The following is a 20568-nucleotide window of genomic DNA, read 5'->3' as shown; positions in this document are numbered from 1 at the left end:
CATCCTCGCCGACATTCCCTTCGCCCTTCTCCGCCACCGGCCCTTGCACGCCTCTCCATCCATGCCCACTCCGATCTCCTCCCTGTGGAAGAGGAGGGGCGACGGCTGAACTAAGTTGGGGGAGAAGACGAAGATGGTGAGGACATTTTAGTCATTTTGTCACGGTGTACCCCCCTGTAAATATTTCTTATTTTTCAAGGGGGTAAAATGTAGGTTTTTAAATGACAGAAAGGGAAAGTAAAAAAGCGAGTATTGACAAAAACATTTTCTGTAATTTAGCATATATATATATATATATATATATATATATATATATATATATATATGCCTCCAAAATGATGATCCGTACGTACTTGTTTGATGCATGCATCCATGAAGTCTCTGCATATTATTAAGTGGTGGAAACTGAAGAATATAATTGTGGAGTTGCTGGAAATTAAACTAAGGACCCCCCCTTGAGAAGGAGAGGCGTAAGTAGGCCACTATTGATTACCACATCGAATTGGGTGAAAATGTTTTAGAAAATGCAGGAGCTAGCCAAGTGCCCGAACTACTAAGTATCAGCTTTGTGAAACACTCGTTAAATTCTAAAAACTTTAAAAGTAAGATAATTGGTAATATTAGGAGTCGGACATAACTCGAACTCAGAATTTTCTGTTCTGATATCATATAAAACAACCGTTGTACTCTAAAAACTTAAACTGTTAGAGAATGATATTCACATATTTTTATATTTAACACTTTCCCTCACGTCTGGACTCGAAAGTTTTTACAAGACCCATGATATAGGACTTGAATTAAACGATGTTTATATATTTTTACATTTAACAAGCTTGCCATTTGAATATCGGGAGCTAGCTAGATGTTGTGTTCTATAATATTTTAAAGCAACAAATCTTTAAGTTAATTAAGAATGAAAATCTCATTTAATTTTTGGATGGATCGTTATAAATATGGATATTTTACATTTTTTTTTTCCAAATTAGAAAGATAGTTTTGATGTTGATGGTTTTAGAGAAATTTCTATATAATTTGGAGTTGGAGGAAGGATTCACAGTACTAAATTATCCCAATTTTTTATTAGATGGTAAATTAATATTTGGGCAATTGTGTTTTAATATTTGGCCAAATTGAAGTTTGTTTAGGTACACTTTAATTGTTCGTTTATTGGAGAGTTTTTGAGATAAATTTAGGCAAATTGTGGTTAAGTTAATGAGACCGAACTCAGTAAATATAGTCAAATGTGCATGTAATGGAAAATTAAAATGCACGAGATATGTATAAATGTTACATTCTTTTCATCTTAGATTCATAATTCTTTAAAAATATTTAATATTAAAAATAAATAATAAGAATAGAACATAAGCTTTTGGATGAGTGGGTATATATATGTATAGATATATAGCATTTCTCAATCGAAAAATATGATGATAGAACAAATTAATAAGTCTATCTATTAGGATAAAATTAATGCTCCATCCAATTATATTTTGCTCAGCTTCTTCCTTTAGCCTACAAATAAACTTTGCGTGCATAACACCATTGATCATTGAACTTCGGTGAAAATTTGTTTCTTTATTTTTTATTTCAGTCAAGCTACTGCTCGAATTTAAATTTATTTTTTTACGAAATAATGATTGAAGGAATTTAAAGTTCAATGACCTACATAAAGTTTCACCAAAAGTTCAATGACTAATAATATAATATAATATATTTATAAAAAAATTAAAGTTTGATGATCTAAATGAAATTTTAGCGACCAAACCAATGATGTAATATATATCCAACAAAATAATTAATATACATTGAAAAATATGTGACCGATTGACCCTGTCACAAGTAGCAAAAGATCCTTATTGCTAGTGGTAAAGAATTTGTTGGATAGTATTTAACATCTCAAGTTCGAAGCCAGATAGCATGCATCCTGCCTTTCTCTCTCTAAAAAAAAAATGTGGAATATATTAGTATTATGCCAGTCTATTAGTCTTTCTGTATAATAAATATGACTACTATATGTCATTCTCTATAATAAATATGACTACTATACGTCATTCTCTATAATAGAGTATAACTAATTAGTCATAACTAAGTTCACAAATTTTTTTTTTTGAGAGAAAGGTAAGTTTGCTACCTGCTTTATTTATAGCGAATATGAACTGAGCTACAGAAGTGGGGTAATTGGCCCCGAGAATCATAAACATCTCAAACAAGATCCGAAAAAAAAAATAAATTATTGGCTAAGGTAAATTATGATAGTCCACTAAAAAATCCTTCCATTGCTTTGCTAGTGATTTGACCCTATTTACTGCCACCAACGGTTTAATATTGATCCCTCTAAAAATAAAATTGTTCCTTACAGTCCATATAACCCACAAGCAAGTTACAAGTAAATATGTTCTTGTCACCTTTTTCCTATTACGATTATCCCGAGTTGCCATTTTCCAAACTTTTCGAACATCTTCACTAAGGGTACACTCTAAATCCCCTTCACCAATCATCACCATAAGCACACAGTTGTTGTGCAGCGGCACTTGGTATTGTTGAGGATCCGCAAACCACTCTTGGTATTGTTGAGAATCCGCAAACCACTCTGCTATCAATTACGAAGCTCTATTGACTATTAGAATTTCGTTTTGCAACATGCTGCGATAATAATTTGCTAGCTCTCCAACTTACACTTCCACCTTCCCCGCACCACTCTTGCTTTTGTAATCTTTTTGCACCTTTTTCGATCTCTTTCCTCGCCTTTCTTCAGAGGCCTTAGCTGCTTTTATTATGTACGCTTAGTTTATTTTACTTAATGAATGAAGCATGTAGCTTGCTATTTTTTTTTTTAAGAAAAAAAGAATTTCGTTCTGCAAACTACTCTGATATCAATTGGCAACATCAATCATATCAGTTATTAGAATTCTGAACTGGAATCATCTCAGAGGGGATCGAGAAGTGTCGGTCACGGCCTTCATATTATATAGCACCGAGTATAAGAAATGTTTCTATATATGCATGATATATTATACTTTCTCTAATTCTAAGAAGTAGAACATTTAAAACTATAATTTAATATTTCAAATCTATTCAGTAATATTGAAAAGTCTATATAACACAAATTATATATTTCAAATAAATTTAATAAAATTGAAAATTATAGTTTTCTATATTGCCTACAGTGCACTAGGTGTATCCACCATATTAATAGGACGTGTCCTGTAAAGAGAATACATCCAGACCCGTTTGGTTCGGAGAATACATCAATGGTGTGTCGCGCTCTCCTCCGCCTCCACCGTGCACGTTGCCGGCCCAAGATGCACATATAAAAAATACGAGAAAACAAAAGGAAAAGAGAATGAGGAAGAAGAAGAGAGAAAAAAATAATATAAATTTTATCCAAAGAACGCAACTTTAATTTAAATAGTGTAATTTCTGTCTCAAAGAATGCAACTTTTATTTAAAATAGTGCAAAAATTTTTAAAAACAGTATAACTTTATTTTAACAGTACAATTTCATCATTTTCTTTTTTTTTTTATGATTTTTGATCTTTTTGATAGAAAAAAAATATTTTTTATTTTTATTTTGTATTGTTTTTATTTTTTTTTATAAATTTTTTTGGTCACGACCTCTCCCTTGCCCTCTATCACAGCCACTGTTCTTACCGTAGTGTAACTATTGTTCTTCCCTTTTCTCGCTGGTGTGCTTCTCGGTTCCGAGAAGCGCTTTCTCTTCGACGCCGGCGGCGGCGGTGGGAACGGTGAGTTTATTTGGCGGATAGAAAATTTGTTACAGTGAAGGCGGAGGAAGAAAGCGGAGAAAGAGAACACGGTACCGTCTTCGCTATCATCGCAGAGAGCCGCGGAGGTGGTAGAGGAGGAGGAAGAAAGCGGAGAAAGAAGACGCGGCACCGTCTTCGCTATCATCGCAGAGAGTCGCGGGGTGGTAGAGTAGGGTCGGAGAGAAAAAAAATAAAAAAGAAAAGGCGGTCGTGACGTAGTCTCGACGGAGTCAGAGACGAGGAGGGCAGGGGGTGCGCGGGTGAGGGCGAGGGCTTGAAGGGAGGCGGGCCGTTCCCGCCTCCGCCGCCTTCTTCGAAGAGAAAAAAAAAAAAAAAAAACGAGAGATAAAAAAAGAAGAGAGAATAAAATATAAGAATATTTTAATCAATTTACTAAAATTTCGGATAAAATCTGTAAAATTGAAAAAAAAAAGCATTTCAGTTTTGTAAAAACTCAAAACTTGTGTATTTTTCATGCAAATTGGCCATCAATTATTGCCCCCCTTATTTATTGATGTGTGCTGATTGTTGTTGTCCCCCCATCAAAAACGTGCAACACAACTTAGATATTATGCCAGGCGTGAGAAAGGTGCAGATCGATACATATTGTGCAACAGTCGATCATTAATTTGTCTTGACTATGATGTTATGTATTTGTTTTCACCCATGAATCCGTACGCCGAGTCTTTTCATACTGTAATTAATTAAGTGGTAGAAACTGAAAAAGATAATTGTGAAGTTGCTAGTGCTACGACCCCATCTTGGGAAAGGAGAGGCCAGAAAATGCAGGAGCCAGGTCGCCGAAATGCTAGATTTGGTTGGGAGGTTAATTAATATACGTTCTGAGTTCTGACAGCTGCCCCGGCCAGAATGTGGCGCGCACATATTTGGGAGGCATATCATGTGTTACTCATGATATACCTAATTAGGATTTCTTTCCTTCCCGATTTACTACTTATTAAGGAAATCCGACTCATCATATATACTCCCTCGGGCACCGTTTGATTCGGATATAAATAAGAATTAACTATTATATAAATAAATACAAGTATGGGGATAAAAAAATAGCGTTGGGATGAAAATTAAATTATTTCCGGGGATAAAAAAAATAACGTTTGGATAAATTATATAGAATAAAAAAAATAGCGAGCAGTTTTATATGAAAAATGGAGGTGTTGGTAGAAATAGTTATACCATCTTATTTCAGATATCCGAGGACCACTATTCTCGGATAAAAAATTAGCATTTGGATATAAAGAGGGAATAAGGGGTTATTTCACCCTTTATCCCCGATCCAAACGGGTTTGAGAGTCCGTGGCCAATTAATTAATGTACTCGCTGAGTCCCCGCGGAGTGGATGAGACCACCGTCACAGTCTGAAAGGGCGTGTGTGGAGCTGGATTAATTTGATGGGCTCTGAAATAATCGCTAGCGGACTCGCGAGTGAAAATAGTCGTCCATGTGTATATTTTGTTATCTATTTATGGCTATAAGGGATGTTTCGTCATCACCGTTTCTAGCGCAAGTGGCAAATAATTTGATTATTGATACTCAACGATATCTCAAGTTCGAATTTTAATTGATTTACATTTTCAGCTAAATTTATTTCTGAATAAAATAAACGAAGCGCATAACATGTTACCTTTCTCTATCTCTCAAAAAAAAAAAAAAAAAAAAAAAAAAAAGAGTTTGAGGAACAACTGATAATATGCTAAGTAAGAAATGCTCATTAACTGGCCGGATTCACGACAAGGAGTGTTAGATAAACGGGCCCATACATTGACAAATTTGTGATAGACACCTCTAGTGTAAGCGAAAATAGATTTGATAATTGGTACATAAAGATTCTAAGTACGAAACTGGATAAGATATTAAGAAATACTTTAATACACCTTCTCATTTAAATCTAGACGTTCATAATGTTAAAATTGACTTTTATCCGGTAGGAACCTGCTCAACAGGTTTCTAATCAAGATCGATAGTAAAAATAATATTGAGAAATCAATACTAACCAATTACCAAATTTAATAATATCAAATAAATCTTTATTTCCTTATTTAATTTTATTACTTACCATATTAAATAGTGGCTAATTTGATAAGTAACAAAACTTCATAGAGTTTATAATTTAATTTGAGTTTAAACTTTATAATTATATACATTAAATTCAAATTTAATTTTAATTTTTAGAAAGAAAAAAAATTATATTTAAATGAGTAGTGCATTTCAATTCAAATTGTTAATTCAATATTAAAATAACATGAAAGTTCAAATATATATATTAATCTATTTTAAATTGTAAGTTATATTGTACTTATTATCCCAACTTTTATTATTTATTTAAATAAAAGGTTTTTATTTTTAAATTAAATTCAAATTATTTATTTGAAAGTGAAAATAGCATTAAAGTTCAAAAATATTAATCAAATTTAAAATTTAAATTTGGATTTTAATTTATATTATAATTAAAAAAATAAATTTTATTAACCATTTAAACATAAAGTTTTTATGTTTAAAAATTAACTTTGGATTATAAATCTAAATTTAATTTAAAAAATGGGATATTGGGAGGATGAGAATGGAGAAAGCGGAATGTTCTGGATTTACAAAAATAGGACATTACGAAGATGGAAAATTATTAAAAAGTCTTCGGTGCTAACTTCACGTAATGAGAAAAGAATCTCTACCATCAGAACCTAATGACCGGTATCGATGGCAACAAGAGCCGGTCACCCTTTTTTTTAAAAAATGTATTGCTACCCTCCATCTCGAAATATTTAAGAGTTAATTTTAGTTTGTATACAGGAGTATAGCTTAAGATATTATCTTTTTCTCTCAAAAAAAAAATAGAGAAAAATATTTGTTATGACAAAAACTGAAAAGATCTAGTTCGTCGGGTGCGAAAATATCAAAAGGATCCGAGAAAAAAGAGAAGAAAAATAAAGCACGCAATATTTACGTAGTTCGGCTACCGGTCTACATCCATGGACAAAGACGGAGCAGAGATTGTCACTATAATTAAAGTAGTGTATAAAATATGCCCTAATCCCAAAAATATACTCATAATCTCTTCATTCGCCACACTAAATCAATAGAATAAAGAGTATATTTGTAATAGTAGCTAAATCCTAATACGATTAGGAATACAAATCAACTAAGATTAGAAATATTTTAATTAGATTAGACATAATTTAACCTTAATTTAATGGGATAATCAAAACAGAATAGGATTAGAAAACCTTGCGGTTCTAGAATTCGAGACATATCTAACAGTACTGATTTATTTGCTTTTCTGTGTCATAAATATATGATTATTATTTGTCATTCTCCGTAGTAAAATATGACCGTCATCTATCATTCTCTATAGATAAAGCATAATCAATTAGTCATAACTAAGTTCTCATTTGGTGTGCACAGACAATGGTACTGTTCCATAAACTACTCTGATATCAATTAATAAACTCTATAATATCAATTATTAGAATTCCGTTCTGCAAACTGCTCTGATATCAATTAGTAACATCTCTAATATCGGTTATTAGAATTCTACAGTGAAAGTATCTAATTGGATTTTACCAACATATCCTATTAATTCCTCAGCAAAAGCTTACGCAAGTATGCAAAAAAGAAAACTAAATAAGATATATATATAGAGAGTAAAGCATTCTTGGAGACATTTACTTCCAGATCATTTCATGTGAGGAGCATCTGTATCAAAGTACCATTGATACTATCAAATATGATCTTAGACTATTTAAATTTTATAGACTCAAATTCTATAATTTTTCAACATCATTTAGTAAGTGATTAAGTGATTTCAAATTTACTTTATAGTAGTCGTTAAGAATAATCAACTTTGAGACTGCTCGAATAGCCAGCTAAGAGGCTCGAATAGTCTAGATCAAATTTAACGATGGATGTCAATTGTCAATTCGGATACTCTGCTGTCAGAAACGATGCAGTAGTAAAAGAGATGTTAGCTCTCGATCACACTGCCTTCGCCAAACCTCTCTCTATCTCTCCCTCTATATATATATATATATATTCATATGAGCCTAACTTTGAGACCTCAACCTCACAAGCAAAAAGTTTTGATTTCTAGTTGCACGCATTGTGGTTATGGCTTTCACATTCCAATTTTTGCTTATGAGTTCGTTTCTTGTCTTGTTGTCTCTCACCTTGTTGTTTAGCTCTTGCAATGCTAGAACTGATGGACCGACGATGAGGATGTTCGAAGAGTGGATGTCCGAACACGGTCGAGTGTACGCGAATGCAGAGGAGAAGCAGCGGCGGTATGAGATCTTCAAGGACAACGTGAAGTATATCGAGGAATTCAACAAAGTTGGCAGGCGCTCGTACACCCTCGGCATAACCCAGTTTACTGATCTTACAAACGAGGAGTTTGTTGATACGTACGTTATTGGAGATGTAACGGAGGAGATCCCAACAACTACAGAGACCTCCATGTCGGATTTTGAGTATGAAAACTTGCCCTTGCGGGCCGCTGTTGATTGGAGGACTAAAGGTGCTGTAACTGGAGTCAAGAACCAACTAACATGCGGTAAGATTTTTCACCTATGTGTAACATATCTTTGGTAAAAACATACGGAATTTACCTAAATTATGACATTTCATTTTGAGACAATTATCAGATCTTTAAAACTTTCAATTTTTTACTTTACTTGCCATTTTGTTTGATTTAAATCAACGATGCACCAAGTCTTGTTTAACAAACTTATCAAATGAGCTAATATAGCTACGCTTACGTACATACACATGCTTACTCTCTTGAGTCCATGATTCTAATGTGATACTCAATACAAAACTAGGTTCCTGTTGGGCATTCGCTGCGGTAGCAACAGTTGAGAGTATCTACAAGATTAAAAAAGGAGTGTTAAAATCTCTATCTGAACAACAAGTTCTAGATTGTTCTGGTGGTGGTACTTGCGCAGGCGGTTCCCGTAACAAAGCTTTCAATTTTATCGTCGCAAATAAAGGCTTGACAACCGAGGCTAACTATCCATATAAAGGATCTAAAGGGGTATGTGACAAAAATAAGCTATCTGATCATGCAGCTTATATTACTGGTTACAGGTCTGTCCCTAAAAACAGTGAAGCCGAGCTCATGAAAGCTGTGAACAACCAACCAGTTTCCGTTGGAGTTAATGCCAAACCTTGGCATCATTACACAGGGGGTATTTTTAATGAAGCTTGTGGACCTAATGTCACTCACGGTGTCGCGGTAGTCGGTTATGGTGAGGAATCGGGAAAAAAGTATTGGATAATAAAAAACTCATGGGGCACAAAGTGGGGTGAAAGCGGATACATGCGAATAGCAAAAAATGTGGCTGCAAAACAAGGATTATGTGGTCTTGCCACAAATCCCCTCTACCCGTATATCATATCAAGCGTCGGTACTGAAACTTCCGACATGGATTCCGTCATGAGCGTGAGTTCTATGTAAGCATGAAGCAAACATGCATATAAGATATGTTTCTGTTTGTTGTTTATGTTTGTAGTAATTGTGAGTTTCAGCAGCCACTTTGCTTTGAAGGTCTTGATAAGCTAGCGAGTACTGTGTTGTGAAGAATAAAGCTGCTTGTAACTTTTTAAGTATTATTTAATGGACTGTCCTGCTATGTTGAATTTGTGCTTTGTTAGTGTTGTAAAATTACTGTATGCATCTTTCAGTGCAGTATAATTGTGTTTTTACAAATTTGTTGTGTGTAATTCTCCAGTGGAACACTACTGAAGGAAATCAATGGAGATCATTGGAGAAAATTTAATAATTCTTGTAACACCGTTCTTTTAAGACTCCATTTTAGAGAATTTTGCCTTCGATTTCGTAACAGGATTCTCCTGGATTACAAATTGAAATATCTAATTAAGAAGTAAAACCTACTAACTTTGATTAAGAAGTTAAATCACAATAAACTATTAGGATAGTTGTGTTCTATGTATAGAAAAGCCTGAGGGAGTTGACCACCTTTTTTATGGGTTGCGAAACTATAGATTTGTTACCTAATAAGATGATCTGTTACTTAATAATATGATCTTACCTAATTGCTCTTTCAGCTGGTAGGCTTTGGGAACTGAGCAAATTATTGAATCTGAATAGAAAAATTTTTGAGAAAAAAAAAAGCACACCTTGAGAATTTAGCTTAGTTCACCTCCCGAATGAATACAACAATAGCATGCCTTGCTCAAAAACACACATCTCAAAACAAAAGAAAAAAATGGTATCACTACTCATAACCAGCCTTGCATTATCACAACAGAGATAATAACACATCGCCATCAATTGTTGACGTAAGAACGTATATTAATTGTACCTAAACATTATTCCATAATTCAACTGCATATGGAGCCACTCCTAGTAATTATATTATTATTCATCTTTTCAACTCAAACAAGAAACCAAATTACCTTCCAACTTATTACCTATTTGAAAGCCAAAGATACTAATGATTCCAGCTGCGCTCCTAAACAGGCAGTTTCATAGAGCTCCCTCGCTTCGGATTCTTCGTATAGGGTTGCTGATCTCAACCCCTAACAGCCTCCTCCTATCGTGCATACGATCATGATCGCTCGGCTTTGATCCTGTCGGAGGACGGCGCACATCTCGGCTCTTGGACAGCTTTGACGGACTGACTATTGTTGCCCTCTGAGTGAGCTTCCGATCCAACCGCACACCACCACATTCCAACGGACGAGACGACTTCATCCGATGACTAGGGCGATCTGAATACTCTTTACCCGCCTTGATCGGCCGCTTGTTGTAGTACTCGAGGTGCGGTAGAAGACTGAGTAGATACTTTTTCAAGTGTTCGTCACCAACATTCTTCTGGGCGGGGTTGCCTTCGAGGTTTATTGCCTGTAAAGAACTATAGTTGGCAGCAAGCTGGCCCAGGCCTTTTGATGTCGATATTTTGTTGGAGCGGAGGTCGAGGACATTCAGTTTCAGAAGGCGGTGCAGGCCCTCGACCTCACTGATCTTGTTGCCAGCTAAATAGAGCTCTTTCAAGGAGCAGCAGGAAGCAAGACCTTCAAAATATTAAAACAATTGAATTAGTGGAAGTGTGAAAAAAAGACAAAAAAGTGATCTTTAGAGAGTTGGTTCCATGAATTTTCTTAAATTACCAGATGATAAAAGTAATATACACAGAATGGAAACATGGAATGACACAAATCAATCAGAGAAGTGACAAGATGCATTGGTTGTAGTTCTCGAGTTTTACCAAGAAATCAATCTCTACACTGGATGAAATATTTTTGAACAAAGAAAAAAGTACCACAGAAATCAATCAGATAAGTTGTAAGATGCGTTGGTTGTTAGTTCTCAAGTTTCACCAAGAAATCAATCTCTACACTGGATGATTTTTTTTTTTTTTTTTTTTTTTTTTTGAGAGAGAGAGAGAGATAGGTAGCACGCTACCTGTTTCGTTTATTTCATTTAGAAATAAACTTAGCTGGAAATGTGAAACAACTAGGATTCGAACTTGGGTCTCGAGTACACTGGATGATTTTTTTTTTTTTTTTGAGAGAGAAATGTAGCATGCTACCGCTTCATTTATTTAGAGTATGAACTAGGCTACAGATTGAAGCAACAAGGCCTCGAGAAAAAGAAAAGTAACAAAATAAAAATAGAAATAAACATAAAAATAAAATTAAAAATAAAAAACATAGAGTAAAACTACAAATAAGTATATATATAAAGATCTAGCAATAAAGAACCCAGGTGTCCTTGAGCGAGCGAATCTCAGACACTAATAAACTTGGATGAAATAATTTTAAACAACGAAAAAATAAAGGTACCTCTGGCAATAGGTAAAAGGTAAAAGGACACCAGGAGTCCAATAGAATCTCCTTTACTATATATAACAAGAAATGTAGATAACCTCGAGATAAGATGCGGCACAATTTTTAGATCCTAAGAAAAGTTTGGGTGATAACATTACACATATACGGTTTTTTTTTCTGTCAAGAGATTATACAACAAAATATTAGTAACTTAACAAATATATTGTCATCTTGCTTTAGTAGAGAAAACTCCGATTTGTAGCTTTCTCAAATTCCTGCTTTTCAGGCATTGCATGTCGAAAAGCATGCGACACCACAGTCATAAACACACTCTAACCATGCGTCCAAATGGGTACGAAGTTAAAAAAGATAAGAACAGCCGTAGCTGTTGATGATTTACTCAAAAGACTGATATAAAGTCCACAGATAGTAAAAGTTCCAACCTAGTGGATAATTGATGCTTGATTTCAAGTAAAACAAGTGCTGGTAATATGAGAGTTCACAGATGTCTCTATTTTGGTTCCACAATAATCCTAGCAAGGATAGATAACTATATTAACCTTAAATACCCAAGAAAACACTAATGCACATATGACAAAGAATGATTTCGTCAAAAAGATAAAACTCATGCCCATCGTCAAAATATGAGTGAATCAAGAACTAGAAAGCATAACAAATAGAAATCCGGAATCATTACCATGTCCAATTCTGGATATCCTGTTGTAGCTCAGGTCCAGTAAACGGAGACGTGTCAGTTCTCTAAGACCTTCAATGGCCGAGATGTTATTTTTCGACAAGTTTAGCACATGAAGACCTTTTGGAAGAGCTCCGGCAGTAATTCGAACTGGACACAGAAGTAAAATATTACAAAATTATAGCAAAGGGAAAAATATAACCACAAAAAAAAAAGGGAACCATCTTCTCGTTTTTTAAGAAGATAGATACCCATCAACATTACTACAAAAGACAACATGAATACCTATAGAGTTTCCTGATAAGCTTAAAACCCGCAACCCAACAAATGCACTAAGAATTGGGATGGCGACCAAACCCAGATTGGCCATCTGGGCTGATGAAGAAGCAGCATTCAAAGTCGATATATAGTTGTAAGCCAACTCCATTCCAAGACTACTTCTAGAATCATGTTTCGTGGCAGAAACACCAGCTACCACTTGAGAAACTCTTCTAGAAGCAGAACTAGAACTTTCGCCTTGTTCTTCCACGATCATATCATTTTCAATATCAATTTGACTTATCCACTCTTCAATTCTCTTTATATTAAATTCCTTGGGATTCAGCTCATCAAGATTTTGAGCAAAAGATTCAAATTGAAGGTTTTGACCAAATTCTACTCCACCAGATCCAGTACAATAATTGTCACCGCTAGTGTTGGACTGATTGCACTCGTGTCTGTCATCTACAATAGTGAACGAACCTTTTGCATATAAATTCAATTCTCCATCCATATCATGAGGAAAAGATGCATCATTCAAATAATCAATATTAGCACCGCCAATAGAGGATAAATTCTCAAAAGATCGGGCATGAGGCACTAGTGATTGGGCGGAATTTGCAGAATGTGACCTTTCAATTGTGGGCCCCGTATCAGATGATGGCTGCTCAGAGTCAACATGGTCGACACATCGGCCAATGGAGAATAGGGATTCCTGATGAAGTGGGTCAGTAATGGAAACCGAGTCGGCAATATAATTCTCTTCATGGTGATTGTCATCAGATGAGTTGCCTACATTGAAAGAAACTTTGACCGCCTTAATGTTTTTGTCAGGGGAATAATGGACTGAAAATCTTCGATCGGCATCATCATCTTCCTCAGTGGCATCATCACAATTATTATAACCTCTCTCCTTCTCAAGAATGTTTCCTAGAGACTGGCTCTTTTTAAGATGGGCCACATCTATAAAATCCTTATCATCGGGACAAGAATAACTATTCAAATCGTCCGATTTCCAGCAATCTTCGTGAGAAGATTGACTCAAATGCTGCTGAATACAAACATTCGATGGGTTATTTTCATCTGATTTCTGATTTGAACTGGCAAAACCTGTAGCTGACTTCATTGGTTGATCTTGAGAAGTTGCTTGTGGAGCCAAATGTAAATCTCCACGTGACTGGTGAATAGCCTTCTAAGAAGTAAAATATAACTTCATATAAGATGCAGATACCGGGAAAAAAAAAATGATGGGCGAGCTCCCTAAAATTTATTTTAGGTGATATGAAAACAGGTCCCTAAAATTTATTTTTCGATTAATAACCTAATTTCATACTGTTTGATTTCAGAAATTCTTTCAAAACTTGACAGTCTCTATACCATTTTTGACAGAATATTATGTAACACAGTGAAATACTCTGCTACTTGATCGCATATTCTATATCAAAGTTAACAGGAACTATTAATTTGATGGAACTTGACTAAAATGCATTACCCAAAAAAAAAAAATTGCTGACAGGGGTTTGAGATCCAAAGAAATACAGTTTACAGACCTGTTTCCAATCACCTGTAGTTTTGGAGGGTGCCCATAAAATGTAGAGACAAAAATGTTTGAAAAAAAAAAAAGATCAATGGCAAAACAAGTTTTCTACCTTTGATTTGTGGAAATGGTTAGGAGCCGAGAAGCAAGAAAACCTAACCATTTACAGTTTAATGACGGACCAAGGTCCGACTTAGTCGAAGAGTGCGAAGCTGGCAAACTATACTTCACTTTTGTCTAACCACCAATTAGAAGTAAGAAAGAAGAATGGAACTACTCTGCTATCAGAGTCAAATCTTAGTCACCATGCACATTAACCGTAATCAAAAGAGAGACCCTCCAGCACACGGCACAATCTCCAAATGAAGGAAGCATTCGATCCCCAAAGCAAGCATAGATTTTTCGGCTTACCACCATAACCCCACACCCACGTAGAGGTGCGAGAACCATACAAAATTTTCACAGCGGCCAGACTGAAAGAAATCTTTATCAGCAAAATCGATCTGACACGATAAGCATGCACTTGACGGAACCCTGCAAAGATATCGGTCTCAACAGATTATTGAAAGATAGAATTTTGAAACTGCTAAAATACAGGCAAAAACCCTCGACGTATCACGATTTGCACTCTTATCCAACAACAATCAAAACCTACAGATAACCTCTTTATTTATTAAAACGTCCTACACAAAAAGCAAAGAATTACAGATAACCATCTTATCATGCATGATTATTTCCTTTATACTGATAATATAATTTCTCAATTAACACCAGCATACACCAAAGACAAATAGATTCAAGAGATAAGTAAATGAATTCAAGGAGAATGACATAGAAACTATTATAAAATATAGGGTCAGGCACCCAAAAAAGAAAAAGACAAATAATTACAAAAAGAAAGGACCTTTCCACCTCTCTTTGATACATGGTTTTACCAATTAAGAACCCATAAGATCAAAGTATCAAATCCTCATATCAAAATAAACAATTCCCCCGCGCTCACATATGAAATCCATATTTTGCTCCCAAAAAAAAAAGCCAATCTTTCAATCGTATTCACCAATTTCGCACCGAAAACAAAGCAACTCAACTCGCCAAAATCGGATTTTACCCCTTTTCTGCTCAATCCAACACAAGTCCATGAATCATAAACCAAAATTAAGCGAAATAGACGTCAGATTTCCCAAAAAATCGAACAAAAAAATAGAGAAAAAACAAAAACAGAGAGGACAAAAGATCCCGAACCTCGTCTCCGCCAGATTGGATCGAGGATTGTTTGGAATTGCGATTGTTGCGTCGAATTATGATGTGGAATTTGAGACGGGGTAATAGAGAGAGCGCTTGCGTAGAGCGATTGAGGGTTGAGGAGGAGGAGGAGGTCAGGGGGAGGCAATATATAAGGGGAGATTCGGCGTGGCACGTTCAACGTTACACCCTAACCACAGAGGGATTTTAGGGTTCTAAACGGGTCAAATTTTCGAGACCCGTTAACCACCATATTATTATTATTATTATTATTACTATTATTATTAGGATTTAGAGGAATATGATATTGCAAAAGATAGTGTTGAGGATTTGCATGAATATTAAAAAAATATATTCTGCAAGTTAAATTTGTTCACATAAATATTAAATAATCTTTTACTTAAATTTAAAAATTACAGAGGAGATAATCCAAGAAATTTATGCCGCGTGTTTAATAAAACCCAGGCCTGGTCACTGCGACCCCCTTTGTGAGGAGGCACCCTTTCTCCCGAAGTTAAAGCTTGATTAATTAAATAATAACTAGGAGAAACTATTTGTTTTATATAGTATTAGTATTAGAATAGGAGACTTCGAGTTATCCTACCATATTTGAGTCCAAATATGAAAATAATAATAATAAAATAAATAATGTTACATTAATGTTCCACACCGTTAATAATTAAAGTTTACATAATTGTCACGAAAGAAATTCTATTGATCCCGAGACATGCTGATAAAACTAAAGTAGTGCTTTAAAATGTGAACTTAAAATTAAATAATCTAATATATATGATAAATGTTAAAAAGTGCTCAACTTATCTGAATTATGGATTATTTTGAATATGCTACCCAACTTTTCAAAAGCTTGATTGTGGTACTGAGTTTTCAATTTATTTGATTTAAATCGATCAAGAATACTTTGACTTCAAATTTTAAGCTAATTACTTTAAAAAATTTACTGTTACGAAAATAAAAATATATATATGTAAAGATAAACAATGCATTTGAATTTTAAAGTTAAAATATTATTCATTAATTCAAATCAAATAAATTGAATGATTGGATCGTAAAATCAAAGTTTTAAAAAATTAGATAGCGAAATCAAAATAATCCATAGTTCAAGTAAAGTTTTTGATAAACTATGGTTCTGAAAAGAAGTGCCCTAGGATGTTAGATTAATTAATTTACTCCCACTAGAAGGAACAATTAACTCCTATCTGAGACAAATTTCCCTCTAAAAGAAGTGTTTATTCTCGTCGGTTTGATGCTCTTTCTTATTTAATCACTTGATTAACCTAAAACTTTGTTTATTAATCTCCCTTTAAGCGGTTGATACGTATGTAACATAAATGTTTTGATACCATGCTAATGCATATTAAAATAATATAAACGGAAGGTTTACTTGGGGGAGAGCAAAGCTTACGTGCACCATGAAGCGCTTTTGCAAAAATCTTTAAGGATTTTTTTTTTTTTTTTTTGTTCTTAGATGAATCATTTTCTTATTTGCAAAAGTTTTAGTCAATAAGTGAGAACTAAGAGTGCTCAGTGATGGAATGAGTTAATGGTTAATTAAATTCTAAGATCCTAAGAACATGCAGGTTTACGTTCCAATCGTAAGGCTTCGCATGCTTGATTTTTTATTTGTTTTGTTTGAAAATGACAACTCATTAAGAAATGGATATATTTGGCAACACAGAGGAAAGGAATTGGAAAGTTCTTTCCATCCTCATTCTTATTAACTACTAGTCTACAACATACTGAGTTACTTAAAAAGATGTAAAATTAATCGCTGTTTAACTAGTAAGTTATTATTGTGCTAAATACGTATTTCAATTATATTTAATTAGATTTAGCAAAAAATTAGATTTTGTATAAGCATGACACGGACTTTCCAAAATCTATATTGGAGAGTAAAATTACTCTCTTATTTTTTTTTAAAAAAATCTTCCTTATAAAACTTTGTTAATAAAGTACTACCTAATTTCTTTTTTAAGAAATTATTTATTGGCTCGCAAAATCATTCTCATGTTTTCTTATTATTGTGCTAAGTTGGGACATGTATATTTCCAAAAAAAAGGCGAAAAAAAACAATTACCTTTAACTAGTGGACTACAACTAATTGTCCACAAGTGAAATATCTCAAATATCTTAGTTAAAAAAAAAAAAAAAATAGTGGTGACCACCACATATAATAGTGTTTATGAGCACCACAAATTCCATAATCCATAGTATGTATTCAATTAACCCTTCAAATTATTTTTAAAAATTTTTATATCAAATCAGAGTGGCGCAGCGGAAGCGTGGTGGGCCCATAACCCACAGGTCCCAGGATCGAAACCTGGCTCTGATATTTAGGAGTGGCTTCGGACATTATTATTTTAAACTTTTTCAAAAAAAATTCTTTTTTAGAAAAAAAAACAAAAAGGTTCTAAAATATTTCACAAAAAAAAAAAAAAAATCGTCGACAGCAGGATTCGAACCTGCGCGGGCAAGCCCAGCAGATTTCTAGTCTGCCTCCTTAACCACTCGGACATATCGACTTGTTGAGAATTAAAGTTTTAATTTTTTTAATTTATTTTTAATATAACACTAACAACCAGAAAATTCAGAAATTGAGCTCCTATTTATTGGGCTCTAACTAAAGCAAGCTTATTTTAGATATTTTGTTTGTAAAAATATTCAACTTCTGCTTATCAAATAGAGATACTAACTGCATGCATGTTATCTCAAGCGAACCATTCAAACTGCATAACACGCAAGTTCGAGCTTAAATCCAACCAGAGAGACGATAGTGTGTGAGCCTCGGGGGCATGAATCCAATTTTGTTATCTCTCTATAGTTGCTATATATATAGTTTTCTTTGAATGCCTAGATATATATAGTTTGATATATCCCTTTTTGTCAGCGATGTGATTATAAACTTATTTTCAGTTCTAGATTTTTAATTTTAAGATGATTTGTTTATGACTTTACAAAATAAAAAAGCTGTTTCAAAAAAAAAAAATATATAGGCTAGATATATGGAGACGTCGCTTTAGGACTTGTTTGTCAAGAGTTTTGAAACAACTTTTCTATTCAAAAAGCAGTTAAGTTAGATTCTCGACAAAGATGTCCAAAGTTTGTGACCACATAGGAAGGTATAGAGCAAGAAGTTGCAGCAAAGGTTCTTGGGTCAAGAAACAAAAGACCTACCGACCGTCCCTAGAGCAAGTGACAAAGGGCTTGGTGGTTGGTATCCGAGGTTTCAAGTTCGAATCCTAGTTGATTCACATTTGCAGCTAAGTTTATTTCTAAGTGAAATAAACAAAACGGGTAGCGTGCTACCTATCTCTCTCTCTCTCAAAAAAAAGAAACAAAAGACCTCTATATTTTGAAGCTTCTACTCCAAGCTTAAACAGGATGACAAAAAAATTTCAGGATTAGCAAGAAAAAATTATCATAGCTTTCTGAATTGCTACTCTATTCAGAAATCAGACCTATAGAAGCCTTTTTATTTTTCCGCATGAATTAATCAAATTTCAGCCTTACTAATTATTTTGCTTTACATATATACTGCAAGATAATTAATGCATGCTTTTACATTAATAATTTACGACTTATCGACAACTGCTGATGTCGATTCAATAGAAATTGCATTCAAAACAAAAGTTGGAACTTCATTTGATCACAAGAGTCGTGATATTATTCATAAATTATTGTTCTTCTTTAGCAGGAGTACAAATCATTATTAATTCCACCTATATATCGTTCTAGTCAAAAAAAAAAAAAGGAAAAGATATTGAGAATCAAAAAGGAAATTAAAGAAAAGAAAATTGTTCATCAATTATCTGTAAATTAGAAAGAGAGAGAGAGGGGGGATCGATTACAATTGCATGAGAATTAACTTTTGAGTTGTTGTTGTAGCACAAATCAAAAATGTGTACGTATAACTGATCATGCAATGCAACTACATCCCAAGAATAACCTCTTCAAACATCTGTTGGGACCCTTGCATGAGCTCAGGGCTGAGCCTAACCATGAGAATGCAAAACTCCATCTGATCCAAAGCCCCATCCCCATCCAAGTCCCCTTCCCCTATCATCCCCATCAGCTCCTCATCATCCAGCCCTTCAAGCCCCAGCCTCCTCGCGTTCCTCCGCAAGCTCTCCGGCGTGATCACGCCCCTCTCGCAGTCCATCAGAAGCCGAAACCCCTTGCACAGCTCCTCGATGAGCCCTTCCGCGCCGAGCTTCTGCGCCATCGAGGGGAGGAAATCCTCAAACCCTAATGAATCCATTTTAACTAATTAAACTTTGTGTTGTGAGATAAGAGGAGAGGAGGAGGAGAGCTTAAATAAGGAGGGGGAAATGAATAAGAGGTTCTGGGAAGGAGTAGTGTGCATATAGATGCAACATGCCAACCAAGGTACAGGTAATGTGCTTGAAAGGGTTTTAATTAAAGGGTGGTGGTTGATGAGGGCTTTAATTTGTTCACATTTTTAGCTTTGTGTGTGGCTTTGGTTTCTGGGAAGTTGCATGGGTTCTTCCATTTCTCTGCATGGTTCTTTGCTTGCGATTTTTGTAGTTCGACACCCCAGCCGCAATTTATCTAGCAATTGAGTCCTTATGGTCATACATTCACACTCATATTTTTCATGAAACATTTTTTTTAACCATTGCATGGATCCAATGTTACAACCTATTAGAGTACTAACGCATTAATTAGCTAGTGTTAAATATTTGCCCCTCTCGTCTCTTCCGTTGGATCTAGAAATCTTCTTTGTAATGCTTATACTATATAAAAGCTAATTAATAGTAACTTAATCATCAAAAATTTCTAAATATTTTGTATTGAACTTGGCTGTTGACATGTATACGTCTAAGTATAAAAATGTTATGGATAAAACTGTATGCACTGTTAGTTTAATTTAGGACTAATTTTTTTCTCAAAAAAAATTTAGGACTAATTTTTGTAATAAAGCAGAATCTAATGAAGGTTGAAAGAATATAAGTAAGCTTCTCTCTCACTCTCTCTCTCGCCCCCCAAAAGCAACAATGACTCAACATATACTGTTGAAAGAAGGGAATAATCGAAAAGCTTAAGCTGAGGAATTAAGCTAAAATAAAGAAATATTGGAGGGGAGAGAAGCTAGAACTTTGGAAAAGGGCCATCTTGGATTCTTCGCTGGAGGAAGAGAGTGTAAGCACTCCTTAGTACATTATTTTAAACAAGCCAACAAAAAAGCCATGTTCTCTCTTCTTGATGAAGCTGTGAAGGGTGAGGAAAGA

General features: G+C 34.5%; 3 protein-coding genes and 2 non-coding genes across 6 annotated transcripts; 2 read left to right on the top strand and 3 right to left on the bottom strand.

Moving 5' to 3' along the window:
• Positions 7841-9429, top strand: LOC109713125 (stem bromelain-like). The gene is made up of 2 exons (XM_020237090.1): positions 7841-8328; positions 8597-9429. The coding sequence occupies exons 1-2, from the start codon at positions 7887-7889 to the stop codon at positions 9229-9231; spliced, it is 1077 nt and encodes a 358-aa protein (XP_020092679.1). The 5' UTR covers positions 7841-7886; the 3' UTR covers positions 9232-9429.
• On the bottom strand, positions 9989-15453 carry LOC109712704 (probable serine/threonine-protein kinase DDB_G0278509). 2 transcript variants are annotated; one of them, XM_020236441.1, is made up of 5 exons: positions 15302-15453; positions 14169-14590; positions 12547-13711; positions 12265-12411; positions 9989-10811 (listed from the first exon to the last, which is right to left on the bottom strand). In XM_020236441.1, exons 2-5 carry the CDS (start codon positions 14217-14219, stop codon positions 10264-10266), a joined length of 1911 nt encoding a protein of 636 aa, XP_020092030.1. In that variant the 5' UTR covers positions 14220-14590; positions 15302-15453; the 3' UTR covers positions 9989-10263. The 2 variants fall into 2 exon arrangements, with proteins under 2 accessions (XP_020092030.1, XP_020092031.1); XM_020236442.1 differs by having other exon boundaries at positions 12547-13708.
• On the top strand, positions 17580-17651 carry TRNAM-CAU. Its single transcript has one exon. It is a non-coding gene; the product is annotated as a tRNA-Met (tRNA).
• On the bottom strand, positions 17761-17841 carry TRNAS-AGA. Its single transcript has one exon. It is a non-coding gene; the product is annotated as a tRNA-Ser (tRNA).
• Positions 19125-19814, bottom strand: LOC109712371 (calcium-binding protein PBP1-like). Its single transcript, XM_020235921.1, has one exon. It carries the CDS (start codon positions 19575-19577, stop codon positions 19248-19250), a length of 330 nt encoding a protein of 109 aa, XP_020091510.1. The 5' UTR covers positions 19578-19814; the 3' UTR covers positions 19125-19247.

The sequence above is a fragment of the Ananas comosus genome, linkage group 7 (genome assembly GCF_001540865.1).
Source record: "Ananas comosus cultivar F153 linkage group 7, ASM154086v1, whole genome shotgun sequence".
Lineage (NCBI taxonomy): Eukaryota > Viridiplantae > Streptophyta > Magnoliopsida > Poales > Bromeliaceae > Ananas > Ananas comosus.
The sequence above is the reverse complement of the archived record's forward strand: the minus strand, read 5'-3'. Positions and strand labels throughout refer to the sequence as shown.

Excerpts from the sequence above, each read along its gene's own strand:
- LOC109713125 (XM_020237090.1), top strand. The coding sequence starts at position 7,887 with ATGGCTTTCACATTCCAATTTTTGCTTATGAGTTCGTTTCTTGTCTTG. Across the intron at positions 8,329-8,596 it reads CAAGAACCAACTAACATGCG|GTTCCTGTTGGGCATTCGCT; the intron begins GTAAGATTTTTC and ends ATACAAAACTAG.
- LOC109712704 (XM_020236441.1), bottom strand. The coding sequence starts at position 14,219 with ATGGTTAGGTTTTCTTGCTTCTCGGCTCCTAACCATTTCCACAAATCA. Across the intron at positions 13,712-14,168 it reads ACCATTTCCACAAATCAAAG|AAGGCTATTCACCAGTCACG; the intron begins GTAGAAAACTTG and ends TTTACTTCTTAG. Across the intron at positions 12,412-12,546 it reads CTTATCAGGAAACTCTATAG|TTCGAATTACTGCCGGAGCT; the intron begins GTATTCATGTTG and ends TTCTGTGTCCAG.
- LOC109712371 (XM_020235921.1), bottom strand. The coding sequence starts at position 19,577 with ATGGATTCATTAGGGTTTGAGGATTTCCTCCCCTCGATGGCGCAGAAG.